At 37.5% G+C, this 21,546-nt stretch overlaps 2 protein-coding genes across 5 annotated transcripts in view; both read left to right on the plus strand.

Annotated features, from left to right (window-relative positions):
• Positions 1-1,112: 1,112 nt before the first annotated feature.
• On the plus strand, positions 1,113-18,079 carry si:ch211-218d20.15 (uncharacterized). Of its 3 annotated transcripts, none has more exons than XM_062059742.1 (8): positions 1,113-1,490; positions 1,565-1,683; positions 7,673-7,727; positions 7,795-7,862; positions 11,570-11,672; positions 16,291-16,409; positions 16,476-16,621; positions 16,692-18,072. In XM_062059742.1, exons 1-8 carry the CDS (start codon positions 1,427-1,429, stop codon positions 16,798-16,800), a joined length of 783 nt encoding a protein of 260 aa, XP_061915726.1. In that variant the 5' UTR covers positions 1,113-1,426; the 3' UTR covers positions 16,801-18,072. The 3 variants fall into 3 exon arrangements, with proteins under 3 accessions (XP_061915726.1, XP_061915725.1, XP_061915727.1); XM_062059741.1 differs by having other exon boundaries at positions 1,114-1,490; positions 7,667-7,727; positions 16,692-18,067; XM_062059743.1 differs by lacking the exons at positions 1,113-1,490; positions 1,565-1,683 and adding an exon at positions 3,212-3,411 and having other exon boundaries at positions 7,667-7,727; positions 16,692-18,079.
• Positions 18,080-19,125: 1,046 nt separating this feature from the next.
• Positions 19,126-21,546, plus strand: part of si:ch211-269e2.1 (cohesin subunit SA-2) — a 73,204-nt gene continuing 70,783 nt past the window's right edge. For both annotated transcript variants that reach the window (XM_062061708.1, XM_062061709.1), the window contains exon 1: positions 19,126-19,254. The gene's annotated coding sequence lies outside the window, so the exon portion shown is untranslated. The remainder of the gene's footprint in view (positions 19,255-21,546) is intronic.

Below are 21,546 nucleotides of genomic sequence, written 5' to 3' on the forward strand. Positions count from 1 at the left end.
CTTTCATTTAAAAAAAAAAAAATTATTAAATGTTTATAAAGTCGGGAAATACGTCCCTGGACACATGGGGACTTTGAATATGACCAATGTATGATCCTGTAACTACTTGGTATCGGATTGATACCCAATTTTGTGGTATCATCCAAAACTTATGTAAAGTATCAAAGAAGAGAAGAATAAGTGATTATTACATTTGAACAGAAGTGTAGATAGAACATGTTAAAAGTGAAAGTAAGCAGATATTAACAGTAAATGAACAAGTAGATAAATAATTCATTTTCTACCGCTTTTCCTAAATAATGTTGACAAAATAATAGGTGTATAAATGACACAATATGTTACTGCATATGTCAGCAGACTAATTAGGAGCTTTTGTTTGCTTCCTTACTAATAAAAGAAAAGTTGTCTTGTATGTTCACTATTTTATTTAAGGACAAACTTGCAATAATAAACATATGTTTAATGTACCGTAAGATTTTTTTGTTAAAATAAAGCCAATAATGACATTTTTTGTGGTCCCTTTTATTAAAAGTATTGAAAAGTACCGAAAAGTATCAAAATACATTTGGGTACCGATACCCAAATTAGTGGTATCATCCAAAACTAATGTAAAGTATCAAACAACAGAAGAATAAGTGATTATTACATTTGAACAGAAGTGAGAAAGTAAGCAGATATTAACATTAAATGAACAAGTAGATTAATAATTCATTTTCTACCACTTGTCCTTAACAATGTTGACAAAATAATAGGTGTATAAATGACACAATATGTTACTGCATATGTCAGCAGACTAATTAGGAGCCTTTGTTTGTTTACTTACTACTAAAAGACAAGTTGTCTTGTATGTTCACTATTTTATTTAAGGACAAAATAGCAATAATAAACATATGTTTAATGTACCCTAAGATTTGTTGTTCAAATAATTTTTTTTGTGGTCCCCTTTATTTAGAAAAGTACGGAAAAGTATCGAAATATAAGTGTCGGGACAACACTAATCTAAAGTAAACACCTTACTTAAGCATCATATTTAGATTTATTGAGGTAGGTAACTGTCAACGATATCGCCTTCTTCCAAACATGACGTCATGTTAGCGAGGAGGGGCGTTCACGGCCCGGGTTCGCCAGACTGCAGTGCGCGGCTGGAGCTCCACAGGGCGAAGGGTGGAGTTGTTAGGCATGCTTCTACTCATCCATTCCGGTGTATCTCACGTAGAATAACCGAACATCACCGCCTCAGATGCCGGGAATAGACATTTTTACCAAGGATGGACATGGCGACGCGGTGATGAACGAGGTCCTCGAACGCACCACCCAGACAGACGATGCCGCCTTAATTTCTCCAGCTGATTTTGCACTCATTTGTGTTCACTAATGGCTGCGTTGTAGTCAAATTGTTTGCCAAGTGAAGTTTGTGCACTGAAACATGGCGGGGTGTGCTTCGGAGCCGCTCTGTCAGCCGTGCGTCTATCACGAGGAGGCGTTTAAAGGTAAGGCAACGCATTCTCCGACGCACAAATGCGTATTGTTTTGCGTTAACTTGGCTGAACTGAACGGGGGTCAGTGGAGCTACAGGTGAAGAGACCCCTGGTGCCGCTCCACCTGACCCCAGAACAGGTGGCTCTGGAGATGCTGTGTCTCTGCGGGCAGCTGGACCTCCTCATCAGGGCGCAGATGCAGGAGGTAGGCTGACCGTGAACGCACCACACTTCGCCTATCCATATGTAATTATACTTTCATATGTTTGTTGTTGTGGTTGTGCTGCATTACACTGACAGCTATTTCCGTAGCTCCAAAACTACATACTTGGGCATTTTCTTCCTAATAGTAATAATTACAAATAGTTACAAATAATGCCTTTCGTAAATGTTAACGTTAGCATGCTAACAGTTAGCATGGGTGGGGTATGACTCTATATTCTATTTTATTTATTGCTATTATTACTACTAATATATTCGCAATGTTAATATGGTTTTCTACACCAAAATTCATCAATTTATTCTTTAACTTCTTCTTCTTCTCCAGATTTTGGCGCGCTCTACCTTCCACATTTTCACCAGATTCAAACCGTTCCAACTTCGAACTGTTCAGCCTATTCGGGAATCGCGGGCTTTCCCTTGACAAATTTCAAGATTTCCCAGAATTGCAGTTTTTCCCGGTACATTTTCTCCATTCAAAATTAATTAGCCATTTTTCAAACGTCCACATTTCTCACATTTTTCAAACCATTCCACCTTCAACACATTCAACTCATCCTAGACCCAAGTTATACGACTCTGGGGTAAACCTTTGCGAAATTGGCAATAAAAAGTTAGCATGCTAACGCTAACATTTGCACTAATGGAAAATGTGTAATTGCACTGATCCTTGAGATTCACAATGTAGCTCTTCTCTGGTTACCAGTCTGTGTTTTGATACTGTTTTATACTCTGTATTTATACTGTTACTTGTGCTATTTATGTGTGCACTTAAAGGCCTACTGAAATGATTTTTTTTTATTTAAACGGGGATAGCAGATCCATTCTATGTGTCATACTTGATCATTTTGCGATATTGCCATATTTTTGCTGAAAGGCTTTTGTATAGAACAACGTCGATAAAGTTCGCAACTTTTGGTCTCTGATAAAAAAAACCTTGCCCCTACCGGAAGTAGCGTGATGACGTTGTCAGTTGTTCACTCCCTCATATTTTCCTATTTTCAACGCAGCTACAGCTATTCGGACCATTACCCCATTAATTTGAGCGAGGATGAAAGATTTGTGGACGAGGAACGTTGTGACGGACTAGAATGCAGTGAAATACATATTTTTTTTCGCTCTGACCGTAACTTAGGTACAAGCTGGCTCATTGGATTCCACACTCTCTCCTTTTTCTATTGTGGGTCACGGATTTGTATTTTAAACCACCTCGGATACTATATCCTCTTGAAAATAAGAGTCGAGAACCCGAAATGGACATTAACAGTGACTTGTATCTCCACGACAATACATCGACGAAGCTCATTAGCATTAGCTACGAGCTAACGTGATAGCTACGAGCTAACGTGATAGCATCTGTCTCAAATGCAGATAGAAACAAAATAAATAAATCCATGACTGGAAGGATAGACAGAAGATCAACAATAGTGTTAAACCATGTACATGTAACTACACGGTTAATAGATCTCAGCCTGGCAAACCTTAACAATGCTGTTGCTAACGACGCTAAGGCTAACTTAGCAACTTAGCAACCGGACCTCACAGAGCTATGATAAAAACATTAGCGCTCCACCTACGCCAGCCAGCCCTCATCTGCCCAGCTCATCAACACCCGTGCTCACCTGCGTTCCAGCGATTGACGGCGCGACGAAGGACTTCACCCGATCATCCGTGCGGTGGCCGGTTAGCATCGGCTAGCGCGTCTGCTATCCAAGTGAGTAATCCTTGTTGTGTTGCTACAGCCGCCGCTATACACCGATCCCACCTACAACGTTCTTCTTTGCAGCCTCCTTTGTTCATTAAACAAATTGCAAAATATTCACCAATACAGATGTCCAGAATACTGTGGAATTATGAAATGAAAACAGAGCTTTTTTGTATTGTATTCAATGGAGTACCAATACTTCTGGTTCAATGATTGACGTCACGCGCATACTCATCCTCCCAAGGCTTTTTCAATCGGACGTGTGGCGGGAATTTTAAAATTGCACTTTATAAGTTAACCCGGCCGTATTGGCATGTGTTGCAATGTTAAGATTTCATCATTGATATACAAACTATCAGACTGCGTGGTCGCTAGTAGTGGCTTTCAGTAGGCCTTTAAGGAGTTGCTCTCCAAATCTCATTATACTCTGTATAATGACTATAAGGGCTTTCTATTCTATTCTAGCATGCTAACAGTTAGCATGTATCGTGTAAAAAGTTCTATGACTCTATGGCTGCAAAATTAGCTAAATAAGTGCAAAAATAGCTAAAATGTTAGACTCATAGCTTGAGATGTCCGATAATGGCTTTTTTGCCGATATCCGATATTGTCCAACTCTTAATTACCGATTCCGATATCAACCGATACCGATATATACAGTGGTGGAATGAACACATTATTATGCCTCATTTTGTTGTGATGCCCCGCTGGATGCATTAAACAATGTAACAAGGTTTTCCAAAATAAATCAACTCAAGTTATGGAAAAAAAATGTATAATGTTATACAGAGGTATAGTTATAACAATTTTATAGACAAACTAAATGAGGCAATTCCTGAAGGAATTACGTGGGAATGCTGAAGTTGAACTGAAATCCTGGAATTTTTTTAGAATTTTTGAAGTAGATCACACATTTCCCAAACAGGCTGAATATTTTGAAGTTGGAACAGTTTGAATCAGATGACAAATGTAGGAGTTGTAGAACTTTGAAGAATGTCTCATTGATTTCAATGGGAATTTCCCCAAACTTTGGTAATTTTGGTAAAATTTAGATTTTTTTAAAAAATGGTTGGTTTTGGAATTTTTCAAATCAGTCGAGAAATGTTGAAGTAGTAACAAGTTGAATTGAGGAATGGAATTTCGGGAAAACCAGGAATTTTTCCAGTTAAAAAAAAAAATATATATATATTTTTTTGTCCTAATTAAGAGGAATGTTTTGACGGTGGAACGGTTGAAGTGGGTTGAAAAATGTGGGAGGAGTAATCACAGGAATTCTTGGAATTGTTTTGAAGTTTAAAAACTGATAGTTCGAATGTCCAGGATGAGTGGAATATGTTGAAGGTGGAACGGTTTGAAGCGGTTGGAAAAAGTGGAAATGGTGGAGGCTTGAAAAATGGCCCAATTAATTTTGAATGGGAAAAATATCCCGGAAAACCTGGAAATCTGGGAATTTGGGGGATTTGTCGAGGGAAAGCCCGCAATTCCCGAATAGGCTGAACAGTTTGAAGTTGGAACGGTTTGAATCGGATGAAAAATGTGGAAGGTAGAGCGCGCAAAAATCTGGAGAAGAAGAAGATAATGGCTATTTTGCCGATATTCGATATTCCGATATTGTCCAACTCTTACTTACCGATTCGGATATCAACCGATACCGATATATATTAGTAATTTTTCCTGATTAAGATTAATTTTAGAATTTTGATGACATTTTTTAAATTGGTTAAAATCCAATCTACACTTTGTTAGAATATATAACAAATTGGACCAAGCTATATTTCTAACAAAGACAAATCATTATTTTTTCTAGATTTTCCAGAACAAAAATTTTAAAATAAATTCAAAAGACTTTGAAATAAGATTTCAATTTGATTCTACAGATTTTCTGGATTTGCCAGAATAATTTTTTTGAATTTTAATCATAATAAGTTTGAAGAAATATTTCACAAATATTCTTTGTCGAAAAAACAGAAGCTAAAATGAAAAATTAAATTAAAATTTATTTATTATTCTTTACAATAAAAATTTTTTTTTTACTTGAACATTGATTTAAATTGTCAGGAAAGAAGAGGAAGGAATATAAAAGGTAAAAAGGTATATGTGTTTAAAAATCCTAAAATCATTTTTAAGGTTTTTATTTTTTCTCTAAAATGATCTTTCTGAAAGTTATAAGAAGCAAAGTAAAAAAATTAATGAATTTATTTAAACAAAAGAAGACCAAGTCTTTAAAATATTTTCTTGGATTTTCAAATTCTATTTGAGTTTTGTCTCTCTTAGAATTAAAAATGTCGGGCAAAGTGAGACCAGCTTGTTAGTAAATAAATAAAATTTAAAAAATACAGGCAGCTCACTGATAAGTGCTGCTATTTGAGCTATTTTTAGAACAGGCCAGCGGGCTACTCATCTGGTCCTTACGGGCTACCTGGTGCCCGCGGGCACCACGTTGGTGACCCCTGCCGTAGATATTGTGTGACTGGGCCAGGACACAAAGGCAGTGCCTTTAAGGTTTATTGGCGCTCTGTACTTCTCGCTACGTGTGTAGCGGCGTTTTAAAAAGTCTTAAATTTTGCTTGTTGATACCGATAATTTTAAAACCGATACCGATAATTTCCGATATTACATTTTAAAGCATTTATCGGCCGATAATACCGGCAGTCCTTCCTCACGCATTCATACACCAGTGTGGTGGCCTGGGAGAAAAGCGGCTGAAGTGTCTTGCCCAAGGGCACAACGGCAGTGACTCGTACGGCAGAAGCTGGGTCTGTACCAGGAGTTTCTGGATGATGCTCTACCATCTGAGCCACGCCACCCACAATAAAGGGGTCATAAATATGTTGATTGTGGCAAAATATGAAAAAGTATGGCATTTTATGACACTATTTATATATCCCAACTGTACTGAAAAATTATTTCATCCAATATTTAAAAAAAAAGACCTAGAAACATTTTTGCCTCCCTGTTGTGGCCTCCACACCGGAATGGAGGAAACGTGCATTTTTGAAGAAGAGTTTTTGTCAACGCATTGTTTCTGTTCTGTAATAAAGTAAACAAAAGGTGAATAATATAACTGAAGTTAAGTTAGGCAAGGATCACATGACGCCCCTATTTAATAAAGAAACGTCCGGAGAAAGCTAAGGTATTTTAATTATTTATCATAGATCTCAAATAAAATCAATTTGCAGAGAGGCAAGCCTGTACGCTGCTTACAGAAGATGGAAGAGAGAGAGCGAGAGAGAGACAAAGTAAACCCATACTTGCCAACCCCTCCCGATTTTCCCGGGAGACTCCCGAATTTCAGTGCCCCTCCCGAAAATCTCCCGGGGCAACCATTCCCCCGAATTTCTCCCGATTTCCACCTGGACAACAATATTGGGGGCGTGCCTTTATGGCACTGCCTTTAGCGTCCTCTACAACCTGTCGTCATGTCCGCTTTTCCTCCATTCAAACAGCGTGCCGGCCCAGTCACATAATATATGCAGCTTTTACACACACACAAGTGTATGCAAGGCATACTTGATCAACAGCCATACAAGTCACACTGAGGGTGACCGTATAAACAACTTTAACACTGTTACAAATATGCGCCACACTGTGAACCCACACCAAACAAGAATGACAAACACATTTCCGTAACACAACATAAACACAACAGAACAAATACCCAGAACCCCTTGCAGCACTAACTCTTCTGGGACGCTACAATATACACCCCCACCCTACCAAACCCCGCCCACCTCAACCCCGCCGCCCCCCCCATCTCCCGAATTCGGAGGTCTCAAGTTTGGCAAGTATGAGTAAACCCTTCCAGATCTTTTATCCGCTTTGGCATTGTGGGAAAAGAGAGGACGGGTTGGCGGACGTGGCCAGTTTTGGGCAACTCAATCTGATTGTGAACAGGAATGTTTTGGTTAAATCTTGGGAAAGGCAGCAATACAGCATCAATCACAAAATAAACCCATTCGGAGAGTAACCTTTTGACCAAAAGACAAAAATAATATAAATTAATGATCTTAGGCACCACCACAGTCTTTGTCCTATGATTTGGGAAGATGGGGGTTAGGGTGTAAGAAGAACCAAGCAGGGCCAGAGGATTTTAGCAGAGGTCTATTAAAGTGTCTTATCTTTAGACACAGAACAGGCCCAGACAGTTAAGAACAAAATCCACATACAAAGCACTTAGAATAAAATTGTTGTTAGACAAGAGATGACTAAAATATACATTTAGCCATTTCACTTTAAAAAAAAAAAGATATTCTCTATTTGACAGTTCCAGGAGCAGATAGGGCAAGGCTGTAACCCTGAGGAGTCAGACACGTTCCAGGCTGGAGGTCAGTGTATAACCTTCTAAATTGTGCCAGAGTTCTTGTTTAAATGGTTTGGGCTATCATCTTACAGGATCGAACATTCTGGACCAGATGCTGCAGTGCCTTGAACATCTGCCTAAGCCAATGCCACAGCTGGAGGTATCACATCTCACACAGAATGATATATAGTAACTACAACATTCAGTCAGTAATTTTGATAGGCCTGCTAAGTCAATAAAGTACTATCTATCTATCTGGGTTGTGAATCTTTTAACCCGGGGTTGTTTCAAGCTAAAATCTGGCATAAAATGTTAGCATGCTAACATTAGCGTGTTATAATGGGAACAGTTAGGATACTTGCAAGATGGTGACATATCTCAAAACTAAGGATGTCCGATAATGGCTTTTTGCCGATATCCGATATGCCGATATTGTCCAACTCTTTAATTACCGATACCGATATCAACCGATACCGATATCAACCGATATATGCAGTCGTGGAATTAACACATTATTATGCCTAATTTGGACAACCAGGTATGGTGAAGATAAGGTACTTTTTAAAAAAAATGAATCAAATAAAATAAGATAAATAAATTAAAAACATTTTCTTGAATAAAAAAGAAAGTAAAACAATATAAAAACAGTTACATAGAAACTAGTAATTAATGAAAATTTGTAAAATTAACTGTTAAAGGTTAGTATTATTAGTGGACCAGCAGCACGCACAATCATGTGTGCTTACGGACTGTATCCCTTGCAGACTGTATTGATATATATTGATATATAATGTAGGAAGCAGAATATTAATAACAGAAAGAAACAACCCTTTTGTGTGAATGAGTGTAAATGGGGGAGGGAGGTTTTTTGGGTTGGTGCACTAATTGTAAGTGTATCTTGTGTTTTTTATGTGGATTTAATTAAAAAAAAAAAAAAAAAAAGATACTGATAATAAAAAAACCGATACCGATAATTTCCGATATTACATTTTAACGCATTTATCGGCCGATAATATCGGCAGACCGATATTATCGGACATCTCTACTCAAAACCAATGGATTTTAGGTTTGGATTATCAAAACTATCTAAAATTCTATCATAAAAGGTTAGCATGCTAACAATAGCATGATAACGTAGGAAAAGTTAGCATACTTTTAAGATGGCGCAAAGTATCGACATCCATGATTTTTAGGTTTAAACATACATTTTCTAAAATGCTAGTATAAAGTGTTTCCAGATAAGAGGAAATACCAAAAGTGGTCAGGCAGTTCTATAATGTTCCTACACCATGTCTGGTAGATATTTGTATTTTTATATGAGTAAAGTAGTTAAACTCTTAAAATGCTAATAGTTAGCATGCTAGCACTAATCAAGATAGCATGTACTGTAAGTTTAGATGTTGGAATAGTTTAAATCGCTTGAGAAATGAGGAAACTAAGAGGAAGGAATGTTGCCTCATTCGGCTGTTTCCGGAAAAAAATCCCCCATTGTAGGGTTGCGTACCTAATCAATAGGGCCATGTGTACCTAATCAATGGTCCCACGGAGGTTTTTTTCCCTTAATAGCGTTGCCATGGTAACACGAAATGTTCCAGAAATTAAGTGGCATCGAAGGCGCAATCCAGACCTCTCCAACCAATGTAGGATATGTTCAGGTTCTTTGCCCAGTTTGTTCCGTATTAAACCCGGCAGAATAAGATAGAAGAAAAATTTGGGATTAGTCCAGGGGTGGGCAATTCATTTTTTACGGGGGGCCGCATGAGCAACCCGAGCACTGCTGGAGGGCCACATCGACAATATTTCAATGAAATTTTGCTCTGTATTATTTTTGATGGACCATAAGATAAATAATAATAATAATAATAATAATTATTAATAATAATAATAATTTCATTTAACCTAACTTAACTTTATACAAAAGCAGATTGCTTTTGATGGTTTTATTTTTAACACTGTCTTACACAACACTTCCTGATGTACAATACAATGCAAAAATGTCAATTTCTGCACAGAGTTAATTTCTGTCACTTTATCCTGCATCCTCTTTAAAAGCCCAACATTTTTCCCCGTCAGATTTGGACAACCATCTGTTGTCACACCTGCCAGCTTGTCCCATTTCAGTCCTAACATGTCCAAACACGCATTTACCTATGTGAACAAGTCATTACCTGTGATTGTCCCTTTAATTGACTGCACGGCTGCCAGCTCCTCCGTGATTTGAAAGTCTGCAGTTATCCCACGTAAGAAGATGAGCAGCTGGGCGGTGTCACGTACATCGCAGCTCTCATCCAAAGCCAGCGAAAAACAGTCAAAGTCGGCCGTTCTGTTTTTCAGCTGAAGCTCCCAAGTTTCCAGCGATGGTCTCAACCCGCCTCGTTACAGTGCGGCGGGAGAGTGACACGTTCTCGAATGCGCCCCTCTTTTACGCGCATATCGGCGCAACAGAGTCCAATAAGCACTCCTTAATAAACTCTCCGTCAGAAAACGCCTTACTTTTTCTGGCGATTTTGTGAGAAATGACGAAACAGTTTTACCATCAACGCATCAGCCTCCCTTGCGCGCTCCATCAGACAGATTCCGGTATTTTTCCTCGTGCTTCGTCGTGTAGTGGCGATTCAAATGATATTCTTTAAACACAGCAACCTGTGTACCACAAATTAAGCACACGGCTTTACCTTTAATTTCTGTAAAGAAATACTTGGCAGTCCATGTCTTGTTGAAAACACGCCATTCGTCATCAACTTTTCTCTTTTTAGTAGGGATGTCAGATAATGGCTTTTTGCCGATATCCGATATTCCGATATTGTCCAACTCTTTAATTACCGATACCGATATCAACCGATACCGATATATACAGTCGTGGAATTAACACATTATTATGCCTAATTTGGACAACCAGGTATGGTGAAGATAAGGTTGTTTTTTTTTAAAAATAAGATAGATAAATAAATTAAAAACATTTTCTTGAATACAAAAGAAAGTAAAACAATATAAAAACAGTTACATAGAAACTAGTAATTAATGAAAATGAGTAAAATTAACTGTTAAAGGTTAGTATTATTAGTGGACCAGCAGCACGCACAATCATGTGTGCTTACGGACTGTATCCCTTGCAGACTGTATTGATATATGTTGATATATAATGTAGGAACCAGAATATTAATAACAGAAAGAAACAACCCTTTTGTGTGAATGAGTGTAAATGGGGGAGGGAGTTTTTTTTGGGTTGGTGCACTAATTGTAAGTATATCTTATGTTTTCTATGTTGATTTAATAAAAAAAAAAATAAATAAATAAACGATACTGATAATAAAAAAAACGATACCGATAATTTCCGATATTACATTTTAAAGCATTTATCGGCCGATAATATCGGCCTGACATCTCTACTTTTTAGCGTGAGCTGACATCTCGGGGGTAACCGGGCATCACTTGTCGCTGTGCACCTTCACTCACATACGTCCATAAATAACACTTTTTCAAAATAAAAGCAGCACAGTTGTATTGCACGCACGACATAGATGTTTTTTAAAATTTATTTTGTCATTTGTGATTGCCGCCGTTCACATTCACTCACAATCACACACGAGCACACGTCCACACGGAAGTAATACAAATAACGCTTTTCAAAACAAAAGCAGCACCGTTGTATTGCACACTCGATATAGATACTTTTTTAAATGTATTTTGTAATTTATGATTGGCCTCACGCGGGCCGGATGTGGCCCGCGGGCCGCATAATGCCCAGGTCTGTATTAGTCCAAGCAATATTAATATGGGCTGCTTTGCAGCATGTGAATGGGTGCTTAGCAGCAGGCCCATATTGATCAATATGAATGTATTAATATTTACACGTCTCCTTTAAAGGACTACTTGGACATGGTGGGTCTGTCGGCCATGTTTCCACGTGTGGAGGTGTTTCTCATTCAAGGCAGCCCTGTGGACATGCTGGAGAGGCCGCCGATGGACGGTAAGGGTGGGACTCAAGGAAATTGGCTTTTGATATTTTTTTTCATATTAATAACCATGAACACAACTCACTGGAGCCACCTTAGCACAATGATTAACATACAAAACTTTTGAATTTACATCTACAACATGCTGGAAACACATTTTTCCGTAAGAAATAATGGAAAAATAAAAATGTGTTCATGAAAGCAACGAAACAATGAAGATGACAGGTTCAGGCACCGCTGTTTCCAAAGGACAAAGGTCGCAAAAACGTTCACAGAAAAGGTTGTAAAAAAATTCACAGGAAAGGTCAGTTCAAAAAGAGTTCGTAAAATAGTTCAAAAAGAGGTCCATAAAATAGTTCAAAAAGAGTTTGTCTGGAAATTGGGCAGATCCTGTCATCTCTCCGCTCTGAAGTCCTTGGGCCAGAACAACATCCTTCTGTTGATTACCATACATGAGAGAAAACAGAAAACCCTTCTCTTTGTTTTTAATGTCTATTTTCTATTTTCTGCTGGATCTGCTCTCTATTGTATGCTGCTGCTGTCACATATACTGTAATATTGTACATGGTCATTGGTATATATTGTATTAATGTTATAGACATAATATAATATATCCAGTGTTTCCCACACATTCATTTATTTGTGGCGGCCCGCCACGAAAGAATTAAGGCCGCCACAAAAAAACTTTTTTTTTATTTTTTATTTTATTTTATTTATTTTTTTTCCTGTCCAGCTTCTCAGGCAAATCATATAGTTGATGTAGATGCCCATATCGGCTGTTCAGATTTACTTTACAAAAGAGAAGTGTAGGATCAAGATTTTTGGAGCTCTTTGTTCAGTGGATCAGATGTTTGATGAAGCTCTGTGTCTATCTACCACCACTACTGTTTTCTGTTTATTTTGTTACTGACTGTGGCAGGACACCTCTGCCTCTGTTTCACTTTATGTTGCTGGTAAATAATATGGTTGTAGTAGTAGGCTAAAGTTCAATTATTTAGTATGCACTAATTAAAGGGGCAGAGCTTTAAGAGACATTTTAGCTTTTATATTTTTATAAGATATATTTTTTGTAAGAACCACAATTAATAAATATATTTCAGTGAATAACTTATTGTTCAAATCTGTATATAAATATGTACATAAAGTGTTGTAATTATATTGTAAAATGGATGGATGGATGGACGTTTAAAACAAAACTGTTATTATTAATTAGTAAGTATACATTTTTTTAGCCTTTTTAGAGAAAATCATATCATTGTAGTAAATTATGCAAATTACTCGATGATGTCATGGTAACCACGCCCATAACCACGCCCATAGCCACGCCCCCACCGCCACAGGTATCTTGGCAGTTTATGGGAAACACTGATATCTGTATATATAATATGCTGTGCACATATTATATATATATTCGTATATATGTTCGATTTTTTTATCGCTATATTAGTCTATTTATACCTGCATTGTCCTTTCCATCCTTACACTTTCCATCATTGTAACTGAGCTACTGTGTTGAACAATTTCCCTTGTGGATCATTAAAGTTAGAGACATGCACCTGGGGATAGGTTGATTGGCAACACTAAATTGGCCGTAATGTGTGAATGTTGTCTGTCTATCTGTGTTGGCCCTGCGATGAGGTGGCGACTTGTCCAGGGTGTACCCCGCCTTCCGCCCGAATGCAGCTGAGATAGGCTCCAGCACCCCCCACGACCCCGAACGGGCCAAGCGGTAGAAAATGGATGGATGGATGGATCATTAAAGTTTGTCTAAGTCTAAGTCTCTAGTGTGGCTCTCCCCCTTACACAGTGGAGTTTTACGAGCCTTACTCTTGGTAGGCCTCAAAGACAGCCCCTGTCCTTTTGCCTGGAACTCATTTCAACACAAAGTTTTTTGTGATAACTTACAAACAATTATTCTAACAGATTTTATTTCGTATTTTATTTTTATTTTTATTGTTAAATACACCCAGTAGTGGAGCCAATTGACATACAAACACAGGCCTGGCCCTAACCAATCTGGCGCCCTAGGCAAGATTTTAGGTGGCGCCCCCCCACATCGGCAGTGAAGTGTATATACTCACAAGAAACCGAATAGCTTTGTCTTTGACCTTTTTTTTTTTACTTAAAGAAAGCAAATTAACATATTATATGAGAATGTTATGTTATGATTATCTTTAACCGAATCACAGCAGTGCTCAAATTAAAAAACAGCATTCCCTCTCATGTGATATTGCTTAATTAACATTAATGATGTGCACTTTAACAACTAGTCTTACAACTATACCTAATATATAAAAGGGTGGAAAAGTGACTATTACCTGCAGGGCAAACATTAGCTAACCAGAAGGCAATAACAATGTAAACAAAAAACACCTGCTTAAAAGATTTAATACAAATGTCCCTGAGGAATGTAAGGTGGTAGTACTGTAATTACCTAACGTTACATTATTATTTTCCATAACAATTTAGCCCCCTCTACAATATTAACCCGACGTTAAAACATAACTAGCTATTTATTGATTAGCAATTGCCGAATCATGTAACATTAGCTTAATGCTAAAAAGCCAGGTTACTATCACATTCTCTAACAGACAAATAATTTCATGTAGGCTAACGTTACCTACCTGCTACCTCTGTCTTTTTCTCGTTTCTCCTCCTCTTCTTTTCTATTTTTTCTTCCCTGGGCACCTGACAGTTTTGGCCGTTTTGACATCTTGTGTTGATTTTTTGATGTGGTGACGTACAAAAAGAGTCATGATACGGGAAGGGAGGGGGGCGCACCGTGCGGGGGGAGGGGGGGGCGCATAATATTGTAACAAATAATATTTCTATTAAATAGGCTTTACTTTGCATTTTAATTAACGTGGGATTATTTTTTGTTACTTGTTGGACATCAACAAATGCTTTCAACTCAACTGGATGGTGCGTTTTAAGTGGTAAACTTTACACTCCATTCCCGGCTTAACAGACTACCCTTTCACACGGCTCTCACATTACCCCTGAAGGTGGAAAATTGTCGTGTCTACTTTGTTCATTCAAAGCAGGAAACCATTTGAAAGGCAGAAACATCTCAGCTTTGCACAATGTAGTGATTGCAGCAACATCGCCACGTTTGCCTTTCACACAGAACCCACAAAGCTAAATGATATTAAAGCAAGTGCATAAAATACAAAACCCAAATCCAGTGAAGTTGTCACGTTGTGTAAATGGTAAATAAAAACAGAATACAATGATTTGCAAATCCTTTTCAACTTATATTCGATTGAATAGACTGCAAAGACAAGATATTTAATGTTCGAACTGAGAAAGTTATTTTTTTTGTGCAAATAATCATTAACTTGGAATTCAATGGCAGCAACACATTTCAAAAAAAGTTGGCACAGGGGCATTTTTACCACTGTGTTACATGGCCTTTCCTTTTAACAACACTCAGTAAACGTTTGGGAACTGAGGAGACACATTTTTGAAGCTTTTCAGGTGGAATTATTTCCCATTCCAGTGTTTCCCATAAACTGCCAAGATACCTGTGGCGGTGGGGGCGTGGCTATGGGCGTGGTCACCATGATATAATCGAGTAATTTGCATAATTTACTACAATGATTTGATTTTCTCTAAAAAGGCTAAAAAAATGTATACTTACTAATTAATAATAACAGTTTTGTTTTAAACGTCCATCCATCCATCCATTTTACAATATAATTACAACACTTTATGTACATATTTATATACAGATTTGAACAATAAGTTATTCACTGAAATATATTTATTAATTGTGGTTCTTACAAAAAATATATCATATAAAATATAAAAGCTAAAATGTCTCAAAGCTCTGCCCCTTTAATTAGTGCATACTAAATAATTTAACTTTAGCCTACTACTACAACCATATTATTTACCAGCAACATAAAGTGAAACAGAGGCAGAGGTGTCCTGCCACAGTCAGTAACAAATAAACAGAAAACAGTAGTGGTGGTAGATAGACACAGAGCTTCATCAAACATCTGATCCACTGAACAAAGAGCTCCAAAAATCTTGAACTTTAGACTGCCATCAGTTTTACTCCCTACACTTAACCATGTGTTTCCTACTGCCTGCAGACTTTGCACCCTTTGTTATATACACATGTTGTGTTTCTAATATAAATACATTTAATAAAGTCAAATACAAATAAGGCAACAAGAGAAGTATCCTACACTTCTCTTTTGTAAAGTAAATCTGAACAGCCGATATGGGCATCTACATCAACTATATGATTTGCCTGAGAAGCTGGAGAGAACAAAAAATGTTTTATTTTTTTTTTAAATTTTTAATTTAATTTATTTATTTTTAAAAAAAATTTTTATTTGTGGCGGACGTAATTCTTTCGTGGCGGGCCGCCACAAATAAATGAATGTGTGGGAAACCCTGCATTCTTCCTTGATGTACAGCTTAAGTATTTTAGGCTTCATAATGCGCTACACATTTTCAACGGGAGACAGGTCTGGACTACAGGCAGGCCAGTCTAGTACCCGCACTCTTTTACTATGAAGCCAAGCTGTTGTAACACGTGCCTTAGCATTGTCTTGCTGAAATAAGCAGGGGCGTCCATGATAACGTTGTATGTTGCACTGCTAGCCGATGCATCTCTTGCAGACTACTGGTCGCACATCGGCAAACTGAATCAGATCTTGGTGCTGAGTCAGCAGCTGGAGGAGGACATCCGCCACCTGGGAAGTCATAAGTACATCGCCCACCAGCTCTCTGTTCTATACGTAAGGAGAATGGCTCACACGTGCGTCACCAGCTATTAGACCTGACTTCACTGCCTTGTTTTGCAGCAAGTAGTCAGCTCCTTCCGAGGAGTCCAGCTTTTCACGGAGACCAAGAAGGACATAGAAGCCAACTTCAAGCACATGAAGCAGTCTCTGGTGGTGGAGGACGGTTCCAGGCATGAGCCTCAGCTGGCTGCTCATTACATCGACTGGTGAGTTCAAGTGTCCTCGTGTATCAACACCGGTCCATTAGAATAAAATAACGTACGTTTCTTGGTGTAGGATACTGGAAGTCACTCACGGTTTGACGTCGGCGGTGTTGTCGTTACCGGACGAGCTGGCGGACGACATTCACCAGGCCGTGGCCTTCATGTCCCAGTTTGCGTCTTGATGTTGTGGACCACCTACAAAGGGACTGAGTTTTTAATAATTAATGACACGGTGCTACGCCATTGGACAGCGGGTTGAAAGACGCCATGTAATTGACAACTTTACTATATAATGCTTTGACCTCAGTTATGGATGCTTTTTATACCTCTAGTGTCACAATACATTTGAATGCAATAGATGACGTGTGTCTGTTTTTAGTACTTATTTGAAACTTCAACGCAGGAAATGACATATACCGTATTTTTCGGACTATAAGTCGCAGTTTTTTTCATAGTTTGGCCGGGGGTGCGACTTATACTCAGGAGCGACTTATGTGTGAAATTATTAACACGGGAAAACTTCCACTTTATCAACACGCAGATTCTCATTTTGCATGTCCCCCCCCCCAAACAAATCAAGAAAAATCATGCATTTTATAACCTCGATAAAATAAAAAGTAAAAATATTTACATTTCTACCGAAGAAAAATCATGCATTTTATAACCTCAATAAAATAAAATAAAAAGTACAAATATTTACATTTCTACCAAAGAAAAGTCATGCATTTGATAACCTTGATTTATAAAGAAAAAAATATATATATACACTACCGTTCAAAAGTTTGGGGTCACATTATTTTTGAAGGAAAAGCGCTGCTTTAAACTAGTCTTAACTTGAAAGAAATACACTCTATACATTGCTAATGTGGTAAATGACTATTCTAGCTGCAAATGTCTGGTTTTTGGTGCAATATCTACATAGGTGTATAGAGGCCCATTTCCAGCAACTATCACTCCAGTGTTCTAATGGTACAATGTGTTTGCTCATTGGCTCAGAAGGCTAATTGATGATTAGAAAACCCTTGTGCAATCATGTTCACACATCTGAAAACAGTTTAGCTCGTTACAGAAGCTACAAAACTGACCTTCCTTTGAGCAGATTGAGTTTCTGGAGCATCACATTTGTGGGGTCAATTAAACACTCAAAATGGCCAGAAAAAGAGAACTTTCATCTGAAACTCGACAGTCTATTCTTGTTCTTAGAAATGAAGGCTATTCCACAAAATTGTTTGGGTGACCCCAAACTTTTGAACGGTAGTGTATATATATTTAATATGACTACTACCGTATTTTTCGGACTATAAGTCGCAGTTTTTTGCATAGTTTGGCCGGGGGTGCGACTTATACTCAGGAGCGACTTATGTGTGAAATTATTAACACATTAGCGTAAAATATCAAATAATATTATTTATCTCATTCACGTAAGAGACTAGACGTATAAGATTTCATGGGATTTAGCGATTAGGAGTGACAGATTGTTTGGTAAACGTATAGCATGTTCTATATGTTATAGTTATTTGAATGACTCTTACCATAATATGTTACGTTAACATACCAGGCACGTTCTCAGTTGGTTATTTATGCCTCATATAACGTACACTTATTCAGCCTGTTGTTCACTATTCTTTATTTATTTGAAATTGCCTTTCAAATGTCTATTCTTGGTGTTGGCTTTTATCAAATACATTTCCCCAAAAAATGCGACTTATACTCCAGTGCGACTTATATATGTTTTTTTCCTTCTTTATTATGCATTTTCGGCAGGTGCGATTTATACTCTGGTGCGACTTATACTCCGAAAAATACGGTATTACCAAAAACAGAAGCAGTTTTGTTAAGGTAGGAAGTTTACAATTATAATAATAATACTAATAAATAATAATTGATAGCATCAGAGAAAAAGTTTTTCCAATGTTATTGTTGTGAACGAGTCGAGTCTTTTGTTTGCGAGCTATTTTAATAAAAAATTGCCCAGGCATGTTGTAAATTAGTTCACACCAGGTAGACTAGTATAATTTTGCATTCAATTTTTTTATCGTGTCAATTATTTTATATATTATTTGTATAGTTTTTTGTACATTTGATCACAAAAGTTTTAATGAGCTCATTGTCAACGAATATGGATGCGATATGGCAACACTTTATGGCATGTTTACAAAGACAAAAATCAAATTAAATTATTGTTTCAGAATAATTCCCACAAATTGTGTATACTGTTTAAGTTTAAATTAGTTGATGTAAATCTCACAACTTCTACCTTTGACTGTGTCCTTGATTTTAAAAAAGTATTTTGAACGGCTATTTGAAAGGAACGGTTCCTTTAAGAGCCAACATTCCATAAATCCCATCTCTAAAAGTTACCTGAATGCAGCACAACTCACACAATCCCTTCTGACCAAGCTGTGGGGGGGGAGGGCCTTAACTGTGATTGACATATCCAACAGTCCAATCACAAAACTGAATCTTGGTCTTGCAGCCAATCAAGACCGGTTTGGCTGTCCAGTAAACTTGACTGTGAGAGCGAAAGAAAGGTGTAGGAGATCCACCCAAACGTTTGTATTATTTGGTGCTTATAAGTTTAAATAAAAATAAGACACAAACGGAGTCTCGCCGACAAATGGACCGCTACGGTTACGGTAAGTTTCAACAGTTTTTAAAAATGTCGGTCACGTCTTGAGTTGTTGAGGGTAAATAACACGAAGCTACATTATAAACATGTTTCATTCTGGGATGGTATGTTTAAGCTAGTTTGGTGTATATCTAATTGGTCTCTAAAGCGTTAATTTCCCTTGAACAAAACATCACTCTACCGAAGTGTCCAACAACAAAGTGCTCCGTTCTTGTAAAACTGTTGAGCTCCATTTGATGTGTAGAGCAGCAAATGGTAACACAAGTTACCCCAAGTCAAGCAGTGTTTTTCAACCACTGTGCCGCGGCACACTAGTGTTCCGTGAGATACAGTCTGGTGTGCCGTGGGAGATCTAGTTTCACCTATTTGGGTTAAAAATATTTTTTGCAAACCAGTAATTATAGTCTGCACATTATGTGTTGTTGTTGAGTGTTGGTGCTGTCTAGAGCTCGGCAGAGTAACCGTGTAATACTCTTCCATATCAGTAGGTGGCAGCCGGTAGCTAATTGCGTTGTAGATGTCGGTAAACAGCGGGAGGCAGTGTGCAGGTAAAAAGGTGTCTAATGCTTAAACCAAAAATAAACAAAAGGTGAGGGCCCCTAAGAAAATGCATTGAAGCTTAGGGAAGGCTATGCAGAAGAAAACTAAAACTGAACTGGCTACAAAGTAAACAAAAACCGAATGCTGGACGACAGCAAAGACTTACTCTGGAGCAAAGACGGCGTCCACAAAGTACATCCGAACATGACATGACAATCAACAATGTCCCCACAAAGAAGGATAAACACAACTGAAATATTCTTGATTGTTAAAACAAAGCAGGTGTTGGGAGTAGTGGTAGTGATGGGTTGATGAGGCGTCAATTAAGCGTTTCGACACATTGCAAAACTGCATTGATACTGTGTCACTAAATACTGACATCTGCTGGACGTTAAAAATCCCTACAGGCAACCTATGGACCGACTCAACTGACACTGATTTTAAGACCTAGTATATACAATAATATAAACCAAGTCATTGTATTTCATTTAGGATTATTTAATATCTTCATTTAAATAAAAATATATTTTTATCTTTTTTAGATACAGTCAATAAATAATGTGATCATGTATCATAACATGGAAATCTAAGAGAAGGTGTTGTGAATGAGGATGCTTGTGGACTGGGAATGTTTGTTTTTTTTACACATTTTTATTAAAAAAAAACAGTTTTTCCAACGTATTATATTTTAGACGATTTCTCTTCTTAGTTATTATTTCTCCGGCTGACAGCATTGAGGAGGTGGATTTGTTAATGTACGACAATTCTGTCGTACAAATGCGACATTTAACCTGCAGAAAATATGAATAGTAAACGAAGAATCATTTTGAAGAGATTTTGAATTCTAATAGATCAAGTGGAAACTTTGAGAGAACAGGATGAAACGACAAGGAAATGAACATAAATACCTTTTTTTCCGATATACACTACCGTTCAAAAGTTTGGGGTGACCCAAACAATTTTGTGGAATAGCCTTCGTTTCTAAGAACAAGAATAGACTGTCGAGTTTCAGATGAAAGTTCTCTTTTTTCCGGCCATTTTGAGCATTTAATTGACCCCACAAATGTGATGCTCCAGAAACTCAATCTGCTCAAAGGAAGGTCAGTTTTGTAGCTTCTGTAACGAGCTAAACTGTTTTCAGATGTGTGAACATGATTGCACAAGGGTTTTCTAATCATCAATTAGCCTTCTGAGCCAATGAGCAAACACATTGTACCATTAGAACACTGGAGTGATAGTTGCTGGAAATGGGCCTCTATACACCTATGTAGATATTGCACCAAAAACCAGACATTTGCAGCTAGAATAGTCATTTACCACATTAGCAATGTATAGAGTGTAGAGATGTCCGATAATATCGGTCTGCCGATATTATCGGCCGATAAATGCGTTAAAATGTAATATCGGAAATTATCGTTATCGTTTTTTTTATTATCAGTATCGTTTTTTTATTTTTTATTTATTTTTATTTTTTTATTATTAAATCCACATAAAAAACACAACATACACTTACAATTAGTGCACCAACCCAAAAAACCTCCCTACCCCATTTACACTCATTCACACAAAATGGTTGTTTTTTTCTGTTATTAATATTCTGCTTCCTACATTATATATCAATATATATCAATACAGTTTGCAAGGGATACAGTCCGTAAGCACACATGATTGTGCGTGCTGCTGGTCCACTAATAGTACTAACCTTTAACAGTTAATTTTACAAATTTTCATTAATTACAAGTTTCTATGTAACTGTTTT

The sequence above is a fragment of the Entelurus aequoreus genome, linkage group LG10 (assembly GCF_033978785.1).
Source record: "Entelurus aequoreus isolate RoL-2023_Sb linkage group LG10, RoL_Eaeq_v1.1, whole genome shotgun sequence".
Taxonomy (NCBI): domain Eukaryota; kingdom Metazoa; phylum Chordata; class Actinopteri; order Syngnathiformes; family Syngnathidae; genus Entelurus; species Entelurus aequoreus.